This window comes from Octopus bimaculoides, chromosome 2 (assembly GCF_046866305.1).
Source record: "Octopus bimaculoides isolate indiv1 chromosome 2, ASM4686630v1, whole genome shotgun sequence".
NCBI lineage: Eukaryota > Metazoa > Mollusca > Cephalopoda > Octopoda > Octopodidae > Octopus > Octopus bimaculoides.
This window is the reverse complement of record NC_142929.1, coordinates 91,349,963-91,371,517: the sequence shown is the minus strand read 5'-3', so window position 1 is coordinate 91,371,517 and position 21,555 is coordinate 91,349,963. Positions and strand designations below refer to the sequence as shown.

General features: G+C 35.2%; 1 protein-coding gene across 7 annotated transcripts in view; it reads left to right on the top strand.

The window, feature by feature from the left end:
* LOC106874430 (1-phosphatidylinositol 4,5-bisphosphate phosphodiesterase epsilon-1) overlaps window positions 1–21,555 on the top strand; it is a 1,217,386-nt gene that overhangs the window by 630,859 nt on the left and 564,972 nt on the right. For all 7 annotated transcript variants that reach the window (XM_089347149.1, XM_052978429.2, XM_052978428.2 and 4 more), the window contains one exon: window positions 1,804–1,994. In XM_089347149.1, the coding sequence (XP_089203275.1) occupies window positions 1,804–1,994 (191 nt within the window). The remainder of the gene's footprint in view (window positions 1–1,803; window positions 1,995–21,555) is intronic.

The window sequence follows — 21,555 nt, the reverse complement described above, 5'->3', positions numbered from 1 at the left end:
AATCAGGCCTTTCGAGATAGCCCTAAAGCCAGGAACTCTTCAGCAACCCCTCGCAGTATCATCATAGGACCCTAACTACTTGTACGAAAAATAGTTTTTCATTACACACTCATTATACCTAAATAGCATAACTAAAACTTTCACGATTGTTAGTACTGATGACGTATCTGCTACAGTGTTCTTACACACGGAGTCACAACGACCAAACGATGGTTATTCGATCGATTTGCAAAGAGACATTCACAACACGCTACAAAGTGATGGACTCCACACATACTGCGTTTTCTCTCTCGCTCCTGATTCCTCACCAATCCATGCCTTTTCCCTTGTGTATCTTCCCCAAACATCACATAAACTCAGTGCTCAATCTTTTCCTCCAATCTTGAAATTTTTTTACTTGCTCAGAATATCAAGTTTAAAATTATCTGCGTCAATCCTGCTAGCATGATAGGGCAATAGAAATATGCAGGACACGGCCACACATCATCTGATACATGCTGACAATTTCTGATATTGTAAAGTGGGCATATCAGAGACAAATCTCTTCTGATCCATAAATAATTTCAGCTCTGATCAACTTCATGATCCGTTACAAAGCTCGCCGAATTTTATCTAATCTGAAATAGTGCTGTATGTGGTATATATAATACTACTAGTTTCGTGTGCGATACAATTATTATCTTTATATACGGACTTCACAAATATGCACCAAATTCTCACTCATATTTCTATAAAGTCATCTCACAATATATCATCTGTTATTCCGTCAAATGATTCAGTCATTTTATTGCTTACTGTATCAACATGTTATTGGTAGTTGTTTGTAGTTTGTAATATCAACATGTTATGAATAATTGTTTACAGTTTTTGTACCAGATATACCAACATGTTATATCCTCTACTTTATTGTTTGTTGTAGCAGTGGGTTAGATTTACCCGTTTATAATTTGTAGTAAAACGTTGGTGTCGGTAGTTGTTTAAGGTCTGATGAACTAACATTCCTCTAGTATTTGTACGATTTTCCTCTTGAAACATGAAGTGAAATTCATATGATGTACTCTAATTTTGACTGCTTGAATAAAACATTACTTATTTAGTGGGTAAGAACATTAAACTGTTTATTGTTGCCTCTTTTACTGGTAAAGACATTAATCTTAATGTATCGCAGATCATATACGGTCTTTTTGTGTCAGTTTACACTTCTTCGCAAAATGGCATTCTTCCAATTTTAATAGCAATCTATTCTGGTGCAATGTTGTTCACAAAAAGGTAAAATTACTGTATTTAATGACATTTTTGTAAATTGTGGTTCAAATACAACCAGGTCCGACTTTCCCTTTCATATCCACGAAAAATATTTGTATCAGTTATATACTGAGGTTGACTACATCCCTTACTCGCCGAAACTGGTGAGGTTTGCTGATGTCAGAATCCATTAATGATAATGCTCCATGAGATACAAGAATATATTACAGAAATGATGGCGTCAATTAATGGCAGAAGTAAGAAATAAAGGTCGGAGGAATACAAAAAGATTCTTTGACAGAACTGGCTAACGACGCAAGACTACTGAATGTAAATTCCTTGGTACTTAAAAACATATATATATACATATCTACAGTTTCATGTGTTTGTATAAAGATCTTCCATAAAATGAAGTTTATAGTTATATCATATGTTTACAAAATCAAAATCCGGACACAAATTACGAAACTATTGTACAGGTAAAAAGAAGTTTCGAAATTTATCAAATTATATTTTAAAATTCTGCGATAACATCTTACATTTTATTGTCTTCTTCAGATAAAACAGCTTGCGAAGATACTGAAAGATCGTTGGGTGCTCTAAAAAAGTTAGCCTGCAATCCAGAATGTCTTTCAGCTCTTTTGGATGGACTTGGATCATACCTGAAGACTGTCATAGGGATTGTTGACCAGATAGAATGTTCAGGAGTCGAAAAGGCTATCAATGAATTGTTCAACCAAATTATACGGGTCAGTTAACTTTAATATTTGAAACATTGTATTCTCGATTTTTTTAATGTTTTAATATTTTTTGTAGTCTTATTACTTTTACTTTTATTAATGATTATTGATCTCTTAATCGCACATTTCTAAAGGAGTGTATACGATTGAATTGTCTCAGTAAATTATCGCAACTAATAGTTATCGATCACAGCCACATCAAAGACAATAATGTCCTCTACGAGATGGTTTTACTTCTAAATATAATGTCCTGAACAATACTAAAATGCATTTTGTCAGGACTTTTATCATTTGTTCCACTTCATAGAAATCAATCGATACTCATTTTACCAACACATAAAAACCGAAACTAAACATGTAATACAGGATATTTGTTATATTCAAGGAAAGTAACAATTTCATACGGGCACAGAAGCCATCAGATACAAGAGGAGGGTCCAAAGGTTTTCATTTTCTTTTTCTTTAGTGTTCTTGTACCTTTTGTTGTCTGAATCCAGATCAGCCTTTATCTAGCAGACCTACAAACAAAAAAGTGCTTCACAACCGGGACCATCAATTTTTAATTAAGACTCTGTGTCTCTTGGACAACATAATCTTAAGTGGTAGTCACTCTTTAAGACGGTATAGTACGAACTGAAGAACATTTCGATTCTGTTTCTTACATATAAGCCGCCGTTACAGAGCATATGAAATGCTTTTAACAGGCTTTTGAAGTGATGGACTGTTAGTTATTGTCTATCTCAGTTATACTTTATGGATGAAAATTATTTTTCATCTCCTACCAAATATTAAAGTGCAAAACGGAAGAATGTCCCACTCACCTACCATTCTCACTAAATTCTGATACAAATAGAATAGGTTTAATGTCCTTTTCAGAAACTGGACCAATAAAGTAGCTCGTTCCAGTGTAATATGTAATAATTTCATTAAACACAATTACTTTGTCTTCATTTGTCACTGCATTGTTCTTGTTTGCGATTATAGCTAATGGTGAAAACTTAATCATATTTACGACATCTTTGCTGAAATTGTGATTGGTTGGCAACTTAAAACCTTTAAACTGGTTACTTCCGTGAGTCACAGCTTCAGAGGAAAGTAGTTTTATATGTCTTAAACAGCTAATGCCTTTAGAGAAGTACAAGCATGAACATCACACCTTAGAATTCTTCCTTATCTAAGCAATTTTATTGCGCTCTGAGCAGAGACTAAAAGCCTCATTCATTGGCTTAAACTTAGTCATAATAACTTGAAGCTGATCCAGTGAAAACGATAGCCTACACGGTGTATTGTTTGTCAATCTGTTGAATGTTGTTGCACATTCACATCTTTTACCCTGCAGTACGTCGCGTCGTGACTAAGCTATTTCAATCTTAATTGTTGCATCAGCTATAATTTGATATTACAAATCATATAACTCAATTGTGGGCAGCAGCAAAAGCATGGTGGAATTAATTTCTTAATTAAGCACGGTTTGATTAAATATTCAATAATTCCGAAACAACAAAACGTAGGAGAAACTATCGGTAAGTTAGTATTAATAGTTCTAATGCATAAATGTTTAAGAATGCAATAAAAACATATAATCATTAACATCATTTTAATAATTCCTCTGACTACTATAGACTTCTTGTATCTAATAAGTCTTTCATACGTTTACTCTCTCACGTGTAGTCATTTGGCTGTTGCTATATTGAGTACCTCTTTTGCAGATTTTAAGTCGAACATATCGACTCCAATAATTCTTTCAGTAATCAATCTCAACTTATCGAATCGCTAAGTTTTCTTTGAAACAAATTGCAGCATTGTTTTACTCATACAGACTCTGTCAAACGGACACTTACACATCCATCCATCCATCCATCCATCCATCCATCCATCCATCCATCCATCAATCAATCAATCAATCCATCCATCCACCCATCCATCCATCCATCCATCCATCCATCCATTCATCCCATTCCATTCCATTCCACCCATCCATCTATCTGTTTTTTTAAATATTTATCTACCTATATCTCTATCTATAACTATTATGTGTGTGTGTGTATCTGTTCACACAACGTAAACACCACTTCAGGGCTGAAGATAGACAATCTGCACTTCGCTGTTTTTTTTTTTTTTTTTTTTTATCTGGTTATTTCAAGACCAAGGAAATAACCAACTCAGCGTGACCTAGAATCTAATCGACAATTCCTCTTCTAATTCACTCCGAGAAAGTGACTGCTGCTTTCGTTTCACTGAAAACTAGCGAATGTTGCCACAGAATCTAGTGTTTTTTAACAAAAACAAAACTGAATTTTTGGTACTCTTGTTATTAATGGAATTCCCAAATAGATAATTTCAAACAACTATTTGACAACACTGTTTTACAGTTTTAGTGTAAATTTAATGGAATTTCTAAAAAAAAAAAAAAAGAAAAGAGAACAAAGGGGAAAAGCACGCTGGTCTATTACATTGTTTCATATTCAGCAGACGTTCAACAATACCAAGAAGTTGTTCAACCGTATTGGTTCCATCGTATAACATGATCTCTATACATCGTCAAAGACGATGTATAAAGAACGGTCAGGTGAGTTTACCAGTGTCTGGAAGCAGATATATACAGGGAGTGTGTGAGGTGTTAATGTCTGGGTGTAATCATTAAGTGTGTGATAACAAAGCGTCGATGCCACCAGGTGAGATCAGGCGCAATTGTGAAGGTAGAAATGCTCTATGTGTGCGTGTGTGCGTATTGTGTGTGTGTATGCATGTGCATGCGTGCGTGTGTGTCTGTGTGTTTACACAGAATAAGCACCTCTTCAGGTCTGAGAAGTCAGAGACTCCACTTTACTTCCTTTTATCTGGTTGTTATGTGATCAGAAAAAACAGCCTGAAGAATGTGGAGTCCGTTGATTGATGTGTTGATATGAATGACACATTCAAGTACGGAAAAAGATTTTGAACGAAAATAAGCAAAAAAGAATACGGTAAAAGTATTTGTTTAAAAAATACTTAAAATTACACTACTGAAAATTTGGGAGGGGTTTCATAGAGTGTCGAAATGATTGTTAGGGACTGATAATATCTGAAGAGAGGAGAGCTGATAACAGTGAGGACGGAAAATCATCCGGGAGAGAGGTAATTGTGTAGAACCGGTTGAGAGCTTGAAGATTCACGCGGCGTAAAAAAGGGTTCTTCGGAATTACTCAGTGAAAACAAAAAAGATGGCTGAGTAGACAGAGTAAACTTTTAAAAGAAATTCGGAGAGAAAAGGAAATTAAAAACGCGAAATAATGTGTACATGCGTGTGATTTAGCAAGCTAAAGAGTGGGCAGCAGTTCGGAATAAGTGAGAAGTGGAAAGAGAAGGAAGTTGTGAGATACAGCTGTCGAGGAAAGCAGGCGTAGTGGAGTAGGGAAGAATGTTTGAGTGTACGTGTGTGCTCGAGCCTAAGTCTATGGCTAAGTGCATCTCCGAACCGATATGAATACGTATGTCTGTGCGTGTATAAGTGGGGAATAGGGACCAAATACGAGAATGCTAGTGTGTGAATAGTAGGTAGGTTTGGTATGTTGTATCCCGTATATATTCATCAAAGAAACATGATGGTCGGTGATCTGCAATATTTTTCAATACATGTGTGGAGAGTAGGTATGTTGTGTCTGCATGGCGGTGTGTGTAGATACGTCCATGTTAACATTTTTGTGTGTACCAAAAATACAAGAAGACAGAAGAAAAGTGGTATGTGTATATTTCAGAAGTGCGAAGGTATGGGGGAGGGTTGGTGGAAGTCAGACGTATGTTTACGTGGTGAATATGTTGGTGTGTTGAGGACTTGAGTGTCTGATATTGTATCTAGTTGAGATGGATGTGCTTGTGATGCAAATGAGTATCGTGGGGAAAGTAGGGAACAGGGGAACAGACGTACAGAGATAGGGCATATCGGGAATAAAAGTAATTACAGTGGAAAATTCAGGCCGAGAGGCGTGTAAGTGTGGAAAGAAAAATGAGTTTGTGTTCCCTCTAGAGGCGAGTAGTTGGAGGTCCGGTTTTAGAAGCCAAACCGAAGACTGAGTGTTTGGTGGAATGGTCGCTGGAACATAACTGTCGAGAGATTCCTTGCCTAGAAGTACATCCTCAAAGTATTCCGTGAGTCTGTCACCCAGCCGGCTGCCAGCTTACCCGGAGTAGATCAGATTGCATATGGAGCAGTGCATGTATCTACGACGAACATGTGTCCGTTTTATGCCTACTAAATTTTACTCACAACGCATTGCTCAACCAGATCCCGCACGGTGTAAACTACACACTTGTGCATGCGCCTAAACCTGTTAGGTTTAAATCCCACTAGCCTCATTTTTGTCTTTCGCATATCTGTTGTTAATAAAATAAATACTACTCAACTCAAATATATTCTCACCGCCCTCAAAATTTACGACTTTCTGTTTAGATTTGAAGTCGTTGTTATTTAGTCCCAAGTTCTGCCCAATCGTGTAGACCAATGATCAAACACACTTGTAAGCATTTTTGTTTTCTATATCCAGTAACTACGTAGATTGACATGTCCCGTTGTCAAAGACACTAGGATGTGTTTTGTGACAGGTTTGAGTGGTATTTCTAGCAAGTCGAATCACCAAAAAAATTGGGTTTTGCACGAGTCAACAAGGAAGTCTGTATGTAGTCGTTCAATGTGCAAGAAATGACAGCTAAATCTTCTTCATATCTCACACTGCTATCTCGAGTAAATAAGAAGACATTGATTACTGCAGTCTATGATACACTTTGCTTAAAATGATAGTATTTCTTGAATATCTCTGATCATAGGTCGATTCTGTCGGTGCTGACATGTACCTATATAGTAACAATGAACACAACTTGGTCTTTGGTCTAACATTTCAAACAAAATGTCACGATTCTTTCCATGCACTTCAATGATTAAAATTGACATATGAGATGGTTGTATGGGGTGTAAAACGAGAGTTTATTTTGCTACAATAATACGATGAAGACATTGTGAGTGAGAAATATCAAATGTCTCAACCAATCAGTTGAGTTTTAACAGAAGAAATACGAAAAACAGTGTGATAGAAATAGCTAGAATCTTCGGAGACCGTAGTAGATTTCGGGATCAAAGGAAATCAAATAAAATACATAATTTTCATACCATATCAGTACAGATTATTTTTGTAGATTGAATAAAAGTTAGCGGAATAATTTCTATTTAGGAAACCATTAACCGATTTTGTTAGACAAATGTCGCAACTAGGAATTTTGCTTTATTATAATATTTACTTAGTCTTTCATTCGCTGTGAGACATCTCGGCATTATTTAAGAACACTAATCTCACCGTCACTTACGTAACTATAATTACACTTACTAATGGATTATTGTTCATTGCAAAACGTAAGATGTTGGTTCTGTTATGTTTTCTATGTAGTCAAGAAACTAACATTAGTTTAATACTGAAGAGAAGCGTAGGTGGACGTTTAGTTGTAAAGTAAGTGTATTACTATTTAGAGTCGACATAATGAGACAAAATACTGCATTAGGGGGTTGAGTAGACTTACGATGAAGGGCTTTCCATTCTCTTGTTATCGGTGTATAGGACTGTGTTATCCTATGTATCCTTTGTTTTACTAAGACCATAGAATGTTGAGAGGTTTGACTGTCTTTTCAGATTGCAGTGAGCACGAATAGACTTTCTTTACAAGATATTAAAAAGGCCTTGAATGGCAGGATCGATAGAATATCTTACAGTAATTATTACTTAATTTTGTCTCTTAACTTTCAGTGTTTCAAATCTCACCCAAGTCGATTTCACTTTTTTATCGTTGCCAAATTGAAAAAAGTAAGTACCAGTTAAGCTAGTTAGATACGGAGGATTGTGATTTAAAGGCTTATGTCTCTACTCTTGATTATGTCACCCAGGTGCTTCTGCTAGTTGCTGGTTCCAAATTTTGGCATAAGGCCAGCAATTTCGGAGGAGAAGTTTAGTCAATTACATCGCTCTCAGCTGGTACTTATTTTATCGACTTCGAAAGGATGAAAGGCGGAATTTGAACTCAGAACGTAAGGACGAATGAAATGCGGCTAAGTATTTTTTCCCCGTCGTGCCAACGCTTCTACCCGCTCGCCGCCTTAAACATAGCGAGTTATTGGCATTTAAAGAATGTATTAGTGAAGGTGATAGGTTCGACACACTGTCGAACAGTAGTTGCTAGTCAATGGGCACATGGTTTGCTAGAAGTAGGAGCTCAAATCACATGCTACTATCTGAAATAAAATAAAACCATTGGATAACATATGTACAATGTCTCAAAATAATGGGATAGTCACGGCTTAAGTATTGATAATCGTAGGTCTGCTATTTTAGGGCCAACCTGTCAAAGTGTTCTGCGATCAAACTCGTCGCGGTTAACGAAGCCACTCATATATTCTCAGTCAATAAAATTAATGCCACAAAAATTCTGTGAATGGTACGATAGACTATACATATTACTCTACACATTAATTTCTTTTGTATCTAGTCAATATAAATAATTATGAAGAGAAGAAAGGCTGTTTGAAAACTACAATATAACAGCTGAGTAGAAAATTAATCGTAAAAATGAGATAAGTATGTATTGATGCTATCTTATGAAAGACTTCATTGAGGAGTATCATTATTATTTGTATAAAAAGGAAAAAAAAATTCATCACCATCATCATCATCATCATCATCATCATCATCACCATCATCACCATCATCATCTTCGTTACTGCTGTTGTGTTTGTTGTTATTATTATTAATATTATTATTATTATTATTATTATTATTATTATTATTATTGATACATTCACAAAAAATGAAAGCTTGCCCATTCTGAAATTGTCTGCATCGCTTCACGAATGTTAGTGATTATCTAGTTGTATGTAAAAAGAAATTATGCAACTTGTGTTTATAAATTACTGAGCTATATTATTTATAAAATCAACAAAATGACGGAGATGATTGCACCAAAGCGAAGTTAATTTGTTTCTGTACAATAACATTTTGATGCAAATACAAATAGTGATAATGGAAGCAAATTATTATAGATTTTTTTCTAATTCTTCTTGAAAAATCAATTCATTTGCCAATATTCAATAACAATCCCTTTTCCAAATGAACTGTTTCCTTTCCTAGAGCCTTCTAAAAGAAAAAAAATGCCTTAACCACTTCATAGTTACGCAGTTACATTGTATTATTTATTCAGCGCATTGCATCATGGTACTCAATCATTCTTATTTAGTTTTGTAAAAAGTACTTCAAGAAAGTTAACACTTCCGATACTGTTATAAACATTTATTGGATCTCTGACAACCTCCCATTTTCAGCAAACATCTTTTTCACTCCAGTCAAAGAATATTGAATCTATATCTGGTGTAATTTCCTGTGTGTCTTTCAAGAAGATAATCAAGACATTCATAAACTAGAATGAACGTCTGGCTCACTAGTTCGCTTCTTAAAGCCTTACAAATCTTATGACGTAGCTACTTTTTCTTGGTCGTTAATAAGAAGCAACCAAAAAAAGGTGGATTACTAAACATCTTCATATAAATTTAGATTTCTGTTGTCTGCAACAAGCGTGGCATAAATATTTTGATCGCTACATTTTAGGGATTATATATGGCTATAGCCATAGTTGTATATCCAATATGGTGTACGAGGAAGTCTATAACAATAGGACCTCCTCTGTGATTGATAAGGTTGACATAAGCCCTGTGCAGCTCATATTTCTAAAAATCAATGTATGGAGAGAAGTTGGTAGAGGAGAGTCCCAGAAGATTGTTGTTAGAGAGGATTTAGGATGTGGAGAAGTGTCGAGGCTTCAGACTGATTATAGATGTAGTACCTCACAGAAGGGCTGGCGTGGGCAGCAGCACAACTCATAAGTATAAAGAAATGACAGGAGGCGACTGATCAGAAATAATGTAACATTGAAAGCTTGATTAGCGAAAATGAGACGAATGTATTCAGTGGATTTTATAGGGCAATGCAGAGATGACGAACAATGGTGAGGCCAATACATTATGTGAGTTTCGGCAAGGGTGGCACACAGTATGCTACTTTAAGAAATAGTAAATTCTAGTAAATTAAAAGGTGAAATAATAGTGTAGGAGATGGCAAGATGACGCAGGTAGAATGATTTTACGCGTGGAAGACTGACAGTTTGCTAGAAAGTCAGCTAAACTTTGGTAACTCATGTTCTAGAATATTTGCACCTGTACCATTTATACTGTCTGATATATATATATATATATATATATATATATATATATATATATATATATATATATATATATATATATATATATATATATATATATATATATATATACATACATATACATATATGTGTCTGTGGTGTGTAACAAGCAAAGTAGAAAATCTCTATAAGATGAAAGTAGTAACTATACTGAGAATTAAGGTTTATCGCCACTTCAACATGGCCGTACCGTAGGAACCGTCGTTACTGCCGTTTCTAATCCCAGGAGAACGCCTCTTCCAGCTGGTTATCGATACAGTCTGCATATATGTTGCAAACAGGTTCGCTCCCTAGCTTGCAATATACATCGGGGGTGCAGATTGCATCAATAACCAGCTAGAGCATGCGTCCTCATTGAGTTAAAAACTACGAACGTTAGTTCCGAAGGAACAGCCATGTTTAAGTGGCCATAGACATTACTAATCTATCTATCTGTCTATCTATCTATCTATCTATCTATCTATCTATCTATCTATCTATATATATATATATATATATATATATATATATATATATATATGTATGTATGTTTGTGTGCGTGTATGTGTGTGTGTGTGTGTGTGTGTGTGTGTGTGTGTGTGTGTGTGTGTATATGCCACTCTAACGTGGAATATAAATAACTTTCTTACCGTAGACGTGAGTCAAATTATTTTCTTCTGTACTTATGCTGGAATGGTATATTTTGCGAGAAATGCCATCGTATTCGTAGGACTGATCACCGATTCACTGCAATTACTATGGTGACAGTGACAAAAGTAATGTTTGAATAATTCAGGTAGAAGAATCACCACAAGTGTATTGATTTTCTCACCGATGTGTACATACACATTCCGAAACAGACAGAGGTATATATGTATTCACGTATGCGTATGTATGCGATTTTCGTCGGTGGTGATAGTTGTATTAGTCTCAGCCATAACCGCGTTAGCGAAATTCCACTTAGTATGAGGTATATTTTTTTAAAATCCGTTTTCAATAAGGCCATGTAGGTAGGTAAAAAGAGTTTCTCTTATTTATAACTGGGGAAAGAGACCAGTCACTGGAGGAATCGGCATAAATGTAGAAGAAAAGTATATTTAAAAAACTGCCCTCTACCCTTGCACGTCTGATGTTGACGGCTTCATTATGTATGTGTGTATGTATATATGTTTATCATTGTTCAGCTTTATTTCGATATTTCTTGCAAATAAAGAAAGAGCCGGTTTCTAACCTATATTCATGGCGCCTTCATTGAAATTTTAACATGAACAACAGGATATTTTTTGTATGTATGTATGTGTGTATGTATGTATTTATGTACGTATATGTGCAGACTTGTATGTCTTGCTTTATGTATGTATTCTTATGCATATAGTTGCATATCTAGACAGGCTCATATATATTTAAATGATAAACTTCTGTTGTCATGGCCGCCGCTGCTGTCGTCGTTAATTGTGTTGTTGACATTGTTATGGCTGGACATGGAATTTCTTATGTGTGTGTTTGTGTGTGTGTATGGATTCGCTTCGTATGTTGTATGTATGCATACCCTTTATATAATTTACATTATCTATTTTATCTATCTCTATGTCTTATATTCATCACAGGTATGTGACGAATATATTTATATATCTTTTTCCTTTTGTACATCGATCTCTATTTCACATAAGTGACACAGGTAAATGCATATATGTCTACTGTGTGTATATTACTCTGAATATTTCTGTGTATTATTTACGATTTTCCCCTATCTCTTCTCATTCCTTCTCTTTTTAGTCATGCGGTGTGGTGTGGTGTGGTCGTGGGTGTTACTGTTCCATTCGTGTTTTCTATTGAGGCTCGGTCTGTCTACTCTTATGTGTGAAGCCTCAATAATAAACGAGCGAAAAATATATAGTGCCTGTGCTTATTTGACAAAAACAAAATGCTTACCCCGAAATACAATATGTATACACACACACACGGACAAATACCACACAAAGATTCATACATATAAGTACATAGATAAAATGTATATAAATAAATAAATGTATATGCATAGATACATAAATACATACATACATACATATATATATATATATATATCATCATCATCATCATCATCATCGTTTAACGTCCGCTTTCCATGCTAGCATGGGTTGGACTATATATATATATATATATATATATATATATATATATAGTGGTGGTGGAACGCGTGTACCCGCCATCTTGTTTGTATATATAAACACACACACACACACACATACACACACACACACACACACACATACACACACACACACACACACACACACACACACACACACACACATATATATATATATATATATATATATATATATATATATATATATACTAGATTGTTTCACATGAAATGTTGCATTTGAAAAAGGAAACATTAAAATCGTATACTAAGCTTTAGAATATTTATTTATCTAATCAAATATGATCCTTGTTCATTTATGAACTTCATCCAATGTACCACTAAGTTTCAAAGAATTTATCATCTTTTACACTGATAAACTGTTCGAATGCTTCAATTACCTCTTCTTTATTTAAGAATGTTTTATTGAGTATAGGAAGCCCGAAGTGTTTAAATATGTGATAATCGGTAGGAAAGCTATCAGGACAATAAGGAGGATGTGCCAAAATTTCATAATTCACGTTTTGTGACTTGTGGACCGTTACTTGAGAAGTGTGAGGCCGTGCATTATCATAAAACAAAATTGCGCCATCTCTATTCACTAATCTGGGTTGCTTCTTTTTAATTTTTCATGCATACAATCAATTTCCTGGCAATAGGGTGTTGCTGTTACAGTTGCAAAAATAAATAATGAATAATCCCCTTTCTTGACTACCAAACAGTGACCATCATGTTCTTCGGGTACAATAGTGGTTTTGGGTAGTGTTTTGGTGACTCTCCTGCATCTAACCATTGTCCTATCCTCCTCCTGTTATCAAAGAGAATTCCTTTCTCATCACACCTAATGAGTCGATACAAACATTGTTCTCTTTCCAACTGAGAAATCAACATGGAACACACTGTAAGGCGTCTGTTTCTTTGAATCTCATTAAGTTGATGGGGAAAAACCTATCTATTTTTTTATTATTTTCTTGACTTTTCCAATTTTCTTCAAGTGTCGAGAAGTAGTTGCCGGAATTTGTCTGGAGCTCTGATCCGATTTTTAGGACCGTTGATTTCGGATTTTGTTTAACCAAAGCATTCAATTCATTATGCCGAATAACTAATTTTGGTCTCCTCTTGGTTCATTGTTAAGGCTTTCATTTCCTGAAATAAATCTTTGGAACTATCGCTGAACAGTTCTAATGTTAACATAATCGTTACCAAAAGCCTGCTTGATATTTCGTAGAGCTTCAGTGACCCTACTTGTATTCGTACAACAAAATAATTCGGTATTGTTCAGTTGGCAACATTGTTATAAGAGCTGTTGGTAGCAATTTTGAATAATAGTATTGTCTAGAAAGAAAAAGAGTTAAGAGTAAACACAAGCATATACATAGAAACTCATTAAAAATCCATTTATAGATGACCCATTTAAAATACGACATTTCATGTGAGACAACCTATTCTTGAGCAGGGTACGTTGAAACGTCTGTACCACAAACAGGAAAGTAAAGCTGAACGACCGAAGATACTCCTTCTGCTCAGTGAAATTGATATTGTTATAGTTTTGTAAGAGAGTGAGTCAGACATGAGTAAGAGTTTGTGTCTATCGCAAGTATATGTTCAATAGTGACGTTCTTTGATTGCTCTGCTAGTGTCAAAGGTCAGTCTATTAGTAGACTTCGACTGCTACAGTAGTTGAATAGTGTCGTTTAATATCAGATTGCTTTTGCTGTTGCTACTGACCGCATAAATTGAGGTCAGATTGTTCGTAATTATATTTTGGTTATTAACATAATTCAGAATTTATTCACGCGTTAATTTATTAATTTGATACCCTCTGGTGACTTCTTTTATTTTCGATTTGTTCCACCGTTCTATCTATTAGTAATTTAAATGAATTTCTTGCTTCTCATTTTCTTTTTTCTTTTTAGTTTGTAGATGTTACCATATGTTCTGTTCTATTTCACTGATTTGTTCAAAGCTGGTATTCGTCTGCACTAAAGATGAAGCAGTGCATGGTATATGCGCATTAACTGTTGTATAAGACACACCTGGTTATATTAGACTATAATTTTGATGGTCTATAATCGGCTAAGCTTCACGAGGCGCATAGATCCAGACCAGTTGTCCCACGCAACGGTTTTTTTTTTATGGGAGCGGCACTCTAGGTCGGCTGCGTTAGCCTGCATAGTCTTAGTAGCATGGGACAGATAGTAAACTGAAGAGCTTCCCCGAATGGCACACATTCTAGCTACCCCACTATTTACAGGGAAGATGAGCAAAGAGTAACTGCTGTGTTTGTTAAATCCATCACAGGGGGAAGACTTAATTTTCTGGTTGAACGGAGTGATTGAGCTTATCGGTGGTAATGTAGTATGAGGTATAGTAATGAAGTTCATTGGTAAGTGGCATTGCATCAGTGTCGTTCCCGAAAGATGGCGTGTAGCGAATGTGCATGTGTGTATGTGTGAGATTGTGTGTGTGTGTGCGTGTGTGTGCGCGCACACACACACACATGCATTACTGCCCACCACCTCATCGAATTACCATGAATCACAAACCATGTGGACGCTGGGAAGTTTCAAACAAATGCAATTCGTTGTTCCCGTTCAACAGGTAGAACGACGGATATGAATCATATTTTTTTTTTTTTTTTTTTGTAAGAAGCTTCGAAACTGTGATTTGTAATGTTCACCGTCATCATCATTCTCTCGTGGTATCCAGACTAGAGTGTAAGGCAGAGACACGTTTACATGACGCAATGCAATTTTAAGATCCATAATCTTTAATTTATTTTTTTAATTGTTACTCCCACATCAGATCCTCTGACATTTCAGAGATACCAAACTCCCTTAACCCTTATTTGTATTCGTTACCGGTCCTCATGTCAGCATGTCTTCAGAAGAGTTTTCTCTAAAATTCTAATAATTCTCTTTCAATTGCTACAAGCAGAGTAATTAATGTAACTTTCGATCAATACAAAAGAAATCAAAATCAAACTGAAAAATAGCAAACAAAATAAAAGAAAAGAATAAATAAAATAAGAAACAATGACAAATCAAATGGAATATAAAACTAATTAATTTCTATTTCCAAGTAGAAATTTTTGGTTTTCGTCAATCTAATGACATTCAGATTTTAAAATTTAGAATCCCGTTATCAGTACTTAATATAAACACAGCGGATATAAGACATTTAACGCAGTCGTTCAAAGGAAACACACTCATGTCAAGGAAAGCAAGTCATCTTTTCCTAATATATCAGTTAACAAATTAATATAAATTAGTAACACGCAGTTACTAAATTCATTAAATTATATTTTATTATTCTTATTATAATTACATATGAAACAGCTGCTCCAAGATGTCTTCAATTTAGAAATTTTAATGTCTTCATTATTGGAATATCACGTTAAGTCGTTAAATTACCTCGATAGACAATTGGTTCTGTAAATCTGGCTTGGATAGCCACGGAAATTCACAAGAATTTAATAAAACAGGGAAGAATTCAGTATGACGAGCTCAAGCAACTAATTAGTGTTTAAGGGCTCACAACACGTCATCCGCGCTACGCTGTTTCAAACAAAAAGATCCTTACCAGCAAACCGAATTACTTCATCTGAGATTTATTGTAATTTCCTACAAATCATTGATTGTTACAAGCGAAGAAGTGGTATCTACTTGAAGAGGCAATGAAAATGTCCCGAAATTTTATGGCACCGTCATATGAGAGGAAAGAACCGTTGAATTATGTCGTCCTATATACACTTTATTTATGAAAAAAAAAAAAAAGAAACGTGATGGTCACGCTTGAAACACTTTTAAACATGGGTTTATTCAATAGGAACAAATCTGGAAATAAAGACCAACGGCAACATCATTGGTTGATAACAGGTTAAGTTGTTGGTAGAACACAGTTACTTATGAATAGTTCGCTTAATATTGGTTTCAAATTTTGGTACAAGGCCAGAGTTTTTGGGGGAGGGGTGAGTCACTTACATATCTCAGTTTTTAACTGGTATTTACTTTATCGACCCCGAAAGGATGAAAGACAAAGTCGATCTCGGCGAAATTTGAACTCAGAACTTCAAGACAGACGAAATACCGTTAAGCATTTTTCCCGGCGTGCTAACGATTCCCTTTAATAGTTTGTGTGGTGCTGAATTAAGCTCTAAAGCAGTGAACTGACGGAATTGTTAGTACGCCGAGCAAAATGCTTACTGGCATTTCGTCCGTCTTTACCTGGGGCGATGTAAGTGACTAGCCTTCTCCTCTGAAACTGCTGGCCTCGTGCCAACATTGGCAAGCAATATTGAATTAAGCTACATCTCTATAGAACGTAGCGGAATAATGAAGGAATTCTCATCAGCCCTTATTCTTTCATATCTGTACATACAGAAGCCTTCACCAGTTTTCACAAAACTCAGGGGTAGTTTTATGACATTAATGTGCTTATATAATTTTGAGACTAACTCCACAACATGAAGTGTGAAACAAATTTGTTTTCGAGTCTTTGAACAGCGAATACTAGAATTAGCGATGAGACGTTCAGAATATTAATTACAATTCCATTTATATCTGTGATGCTTTATAACAATATTGATTCGACGTCAGTATTTTTTATCTTTTTCAATCATTATAGAAAATGGCAATGCGCCCGTGGATTTCAGTGGCCTTCCGTATCAGTACTTTATTTTATAAAACACGGGAAAGTTAAAAGAATAGTTGACCTTTGTGGGATTTGAACTCATAATGTAAATAGCCATAACTAATTACTGCAGAGATATTTGGTCGACGCTCCAACGATTCTTTCAATCCCTTGCCTTAAATAGCTTCAGAAGTAAAGTGATCTTAAAAGCATAGAAATATGTAATTTTGCTCTTTTTAATCAAAACCGAATATATCTCAATTGATCATCTTAAATTAGAAACTACAACTATTGAAGATGACTCTGATTATATTTCCTCGGAAGAAAAATTATTGTGGCTTGCTCTGGTACGAAGAGATTGCTGTCTCAGTTGCATTAATATAATCAAACGGAGTCCACATCAATATATCGCGTATTAAACTTATTTGTGAAGCTGAAAACTATACAACGTTGCAGGGGAGAAAACCACTTTAGGATATACGGTGTCGATAGTGAATAGCCTTATCGCTACTCTTCCGGCATCTGATCACATCTAATGTTTTGCATTCATGAGACCTCGTATTAAGAATTATTTTAAAGCGTTAATTCTCAGAAACCTCTGGATTGCCTACTTAAATACTTCTCTACAGTAACCTTTTTTTCAGAAGTTCATACTGAATATATAAGATAACTAACAACATTCTGTCTCGAATTGTTTGAGCACATTTTATGAATACTGTTGGTTTTCGCATCCGAAACTCTGATTATATAGACAGAAACACACTGACACTTCAACGACATTGCCAACACCTTGTTGTTGAGAGCGTAATTAATGACATGTTAATACTACGATGGTTAGTATTATATCAGCATGTAGCAGCAGTCCATTTGGATAACTTATACATAAATATATATATACATGATCCACTTAAAAGTGTCAAGACTAGAAATAGAGCTGGGCTGCAGTTTAGGTACATCGATGCAGTCGAACCCAAAGAAATAGAAAACGAATATCTGACGGATTTTGTTATAACTGAGCAGTACTATACGAGATTAAATACTTAACAAACATAATATATGTAAAATTGTACAGCATTTCTCTTGTTTGCATTAGTAACTCTGTATTTACCATAGGTTATCTATCCACAACTATGAGGATAGAGACATTCGGAATAACAGATTACTCATAAAGTCATCAGTGATAAAATATATAATACTTAATCTTCCACTGTCAATGTTCCATCTTCTTAGGCAACAATATATGATTGACTCAATTTCGTAAGGAGCTTTTTTATGCTTGCTTAATTTGTTAGAAATAACATTCGCATATCCTTCTAGCCAAACCCTACCATCATATAAATGAAAGAATTGTCGGAAAATACTGTGTTAGTTGTACTGTTTGAAATACAGTCGAATAATCATGGCTGGAAAGCCACTGGTCTTTCACAGCTTTTCTAGATTAAAGACCAACAGGAACATTAATGATATGATTATTACTCTACTTTTGCATATTTATTAATTGTCTACTCAACAAGTGTAGAAAAAGTAATGAGTTTATGGGAGGTGTAACCGTTTATAAATGCTATTTCAGTGCAAAGGAAAAAAGTTCAGTCTAAACTTGATACGAACGTACATAAATTCAATGAGTCAGGAGTTCGAATTCATTAAAATCACACCTTGTATTGTGGGGAAAACAAAATAACTAAATGATTAATTCAGGCCAACGGTGGCACGGGAGACAACACCCGAATATAGATTAGGTTAAAATTAATTAAAATTCAACAGATAATTGAAAAAGACACGCAATCTGTGTCCAAGGGGATGTTGCCTCATTTACATCTAATTTACATATGGTCTAATGCACTTTGTATGTAGCATCCCTTCAGTATCGATTATAATGCTGCAATGTTAGTTGTGCTGGTATTTATTTTAAACATCCTATATTTTAGGTCAGGTGAATTATATCGCTTCTGTTTGTTTCTGTCATTAATGTGCGCCTATGTTTGAACATTGCCTTGATGAGTTTTAGTCGAACAAATCGATTTCAGTACTTATATATATATTTCAAGTCTATTACTTACTCTATCAGTGTCTTCTGTTGAACTGCTAGATTATAGATACGTAAACAAACCAGCGAGTGTGTAGTGGTCGAGACAAACACGGGCACGAACACACACACACACACGCACACATGCAAGATCGGGTTCTATACGATTTCCGTCAACTAAATTCACCCACAAGGCTTTGGTCGCCCCGGGGCTATAGTAAGAAAGACATGCCCAAAAGGTCATGTAGTAGGACTGACCTCAAAACGACGTGGTTGCAAAGCGAACTTCTTAATGACATAGCTATACCTGCGCCCACATTATTCTGTAATATTGAAAATATTGTTGCTTAATTTAGTAAAATTAAAACTCATAAAGTTGGACACCAATTACTTAAGAGCTATAAAATATCTTTGTATTATTGTGAAACGAAAATGAATATAATTGAATATTTGTAGCACTAGACCATAAGCTAACGTAAGCTAGCATACACGTGAATGTGTATGTGTGTGTGTGTGTGTGTGTGTATGTGTGTGTGTGTGTGTGTGTGTTTGTGCGCGCGTGCGTGCGTACGAGAAGGTGCTGAAAAGTTCCTGGCTATAAGGGTGTCGTCAAAGGCCTGGTTGGAGGCCCAAACTTCCGAGTTCTTTTCAGGGCTTTGAAAAAACTGAAGGGCCACTGCAGCAAGTGTGTGAATGTAAAAGAGGAACATATTGATTAAAATCGTAATTAACTGATTCTCAGCAACCCCTCGTACATATATATATGTTGTTTTAGCGCCCGAATGCGAGTATGTATAAATGTATAAATATGTATGTACTTACTAACGCACGTATATAAATGTATGAACGTGTGTGCTTATGTGCTTATGTTCATTCAGATAAAAGGAGTATGGGTGAATGCGGATACTATATCAATGTTTTTGAAATAAAAAAAAAAAAAAAGGTTGCCAACTCTCAAAATAAGCAGCGCGTGAAATTCCAACAATTCAAGCCCACCTTTCTGTCTCTGAACTTCCTTTTGATACTAAACCTTATATTGTTCTCCCTTTATGTCCCTCCCTTCACAACTGATCATATGCTTTATTCATTATTCATTTATTTATCTATTTATTTTATTAACCGATGTATTCATTCTGTCATTCATTTTAATTAACATAAGGCTGCTGAAACTTATCTTTCTTTAGAAAATAGTTCTAAATACTCATATCTTCTTTCGAAGCTAATTCTCTGAAGCCGATTCTTTGCTCCCGAAAAACAAATCCTAAATGGCAACATGTTGGGTATCTCTAACGGTTTTGGATATACATTCACACACACACACACACACACACACACACACACACGCACAGATATGTGTTTGTGTGTGTGTGCATATGTGTACGTGTATATTTACGCTAATGACTGTCATCTGCCCTGGCCTATTTTCCTTTTTCGTTTTTTTGCCATCCTTTTCTTTTCTTTATTTTTTTACGATTTGTAGGTATTACCACTCCTAGACTTCTTGAATCTTTCAGCCCTTTAAGTTCCTTAGAACAAATTCCGACGAGGTCGACTATTGAGCACTGGAGGCGATGCAATTAACTAACACCTTCACCCTTTAAATTTTGGGCCAAAATTTGAATCTATATTTGGTAATAATTTTTTTCATCTGATTACATTCGGTTTCCTTTTCAATCTCATTCCTTACCCTTTTGTGTAAATAGAGCACACACACCCCACACCCGCCATACACACACATACTTCTTACAACACATCAAAAAGCATAGATTTTTTCAAAGAAATGAGGATGAAATCATTTCACATGTACAACTGTGTATTATCGATCGGAAATAAATTAATGGCACATCATATTTTGTTTGTAAATACATGTGCCCTTGGAAGGGAAGTAACCTTTAGCCATATAATTAGAGCTATACTATATAAAGCTAAACGTAGCTCCTAAAATATGGCATTATTTGATTGAGTGTAATTGAGGTCAGCAAAATTTATGAAATGTCATGCAAAAATTAAGGCTATTTTATGAAGAAGCATGCTCAGCTTTAATTAATGCACCCGAAAAAATTACGTTTTACGTGTCGAAAATGGACTTTTATAAAACCTTACAAGTTTATAATAATTAAATACACACGTGCTGTCCCTCTTACTGAACGACAGCTAGTGTGTATCTATGAAACAGCAACTCTCTTATAAAATAGTAACCACCTTTATTAATGAGTCAAGGGATGAGGATAGCAGAGTCGGTTAAGCAGCAAACAAATTACTTTGTGATGTTCTACCGTGTTCCTTCATGAGTTCAAACTTCTACGGAGTGAAATTGATTTTAAGGTCTACAAACCAAACATCTGGGTAGATATGATTGACAAATTAAATTCCATTCAAGTGCTGGAGACATTACTGATCTATGACCCCACTACTTCCTACTCTCCCCAAATTTCTCTTAGAAATCTAAATCAATATTGTATCTGATTGTACAAAAGGATGGTGGTGTTGTTAACATATCTCATGTGTTAGTGATGTAA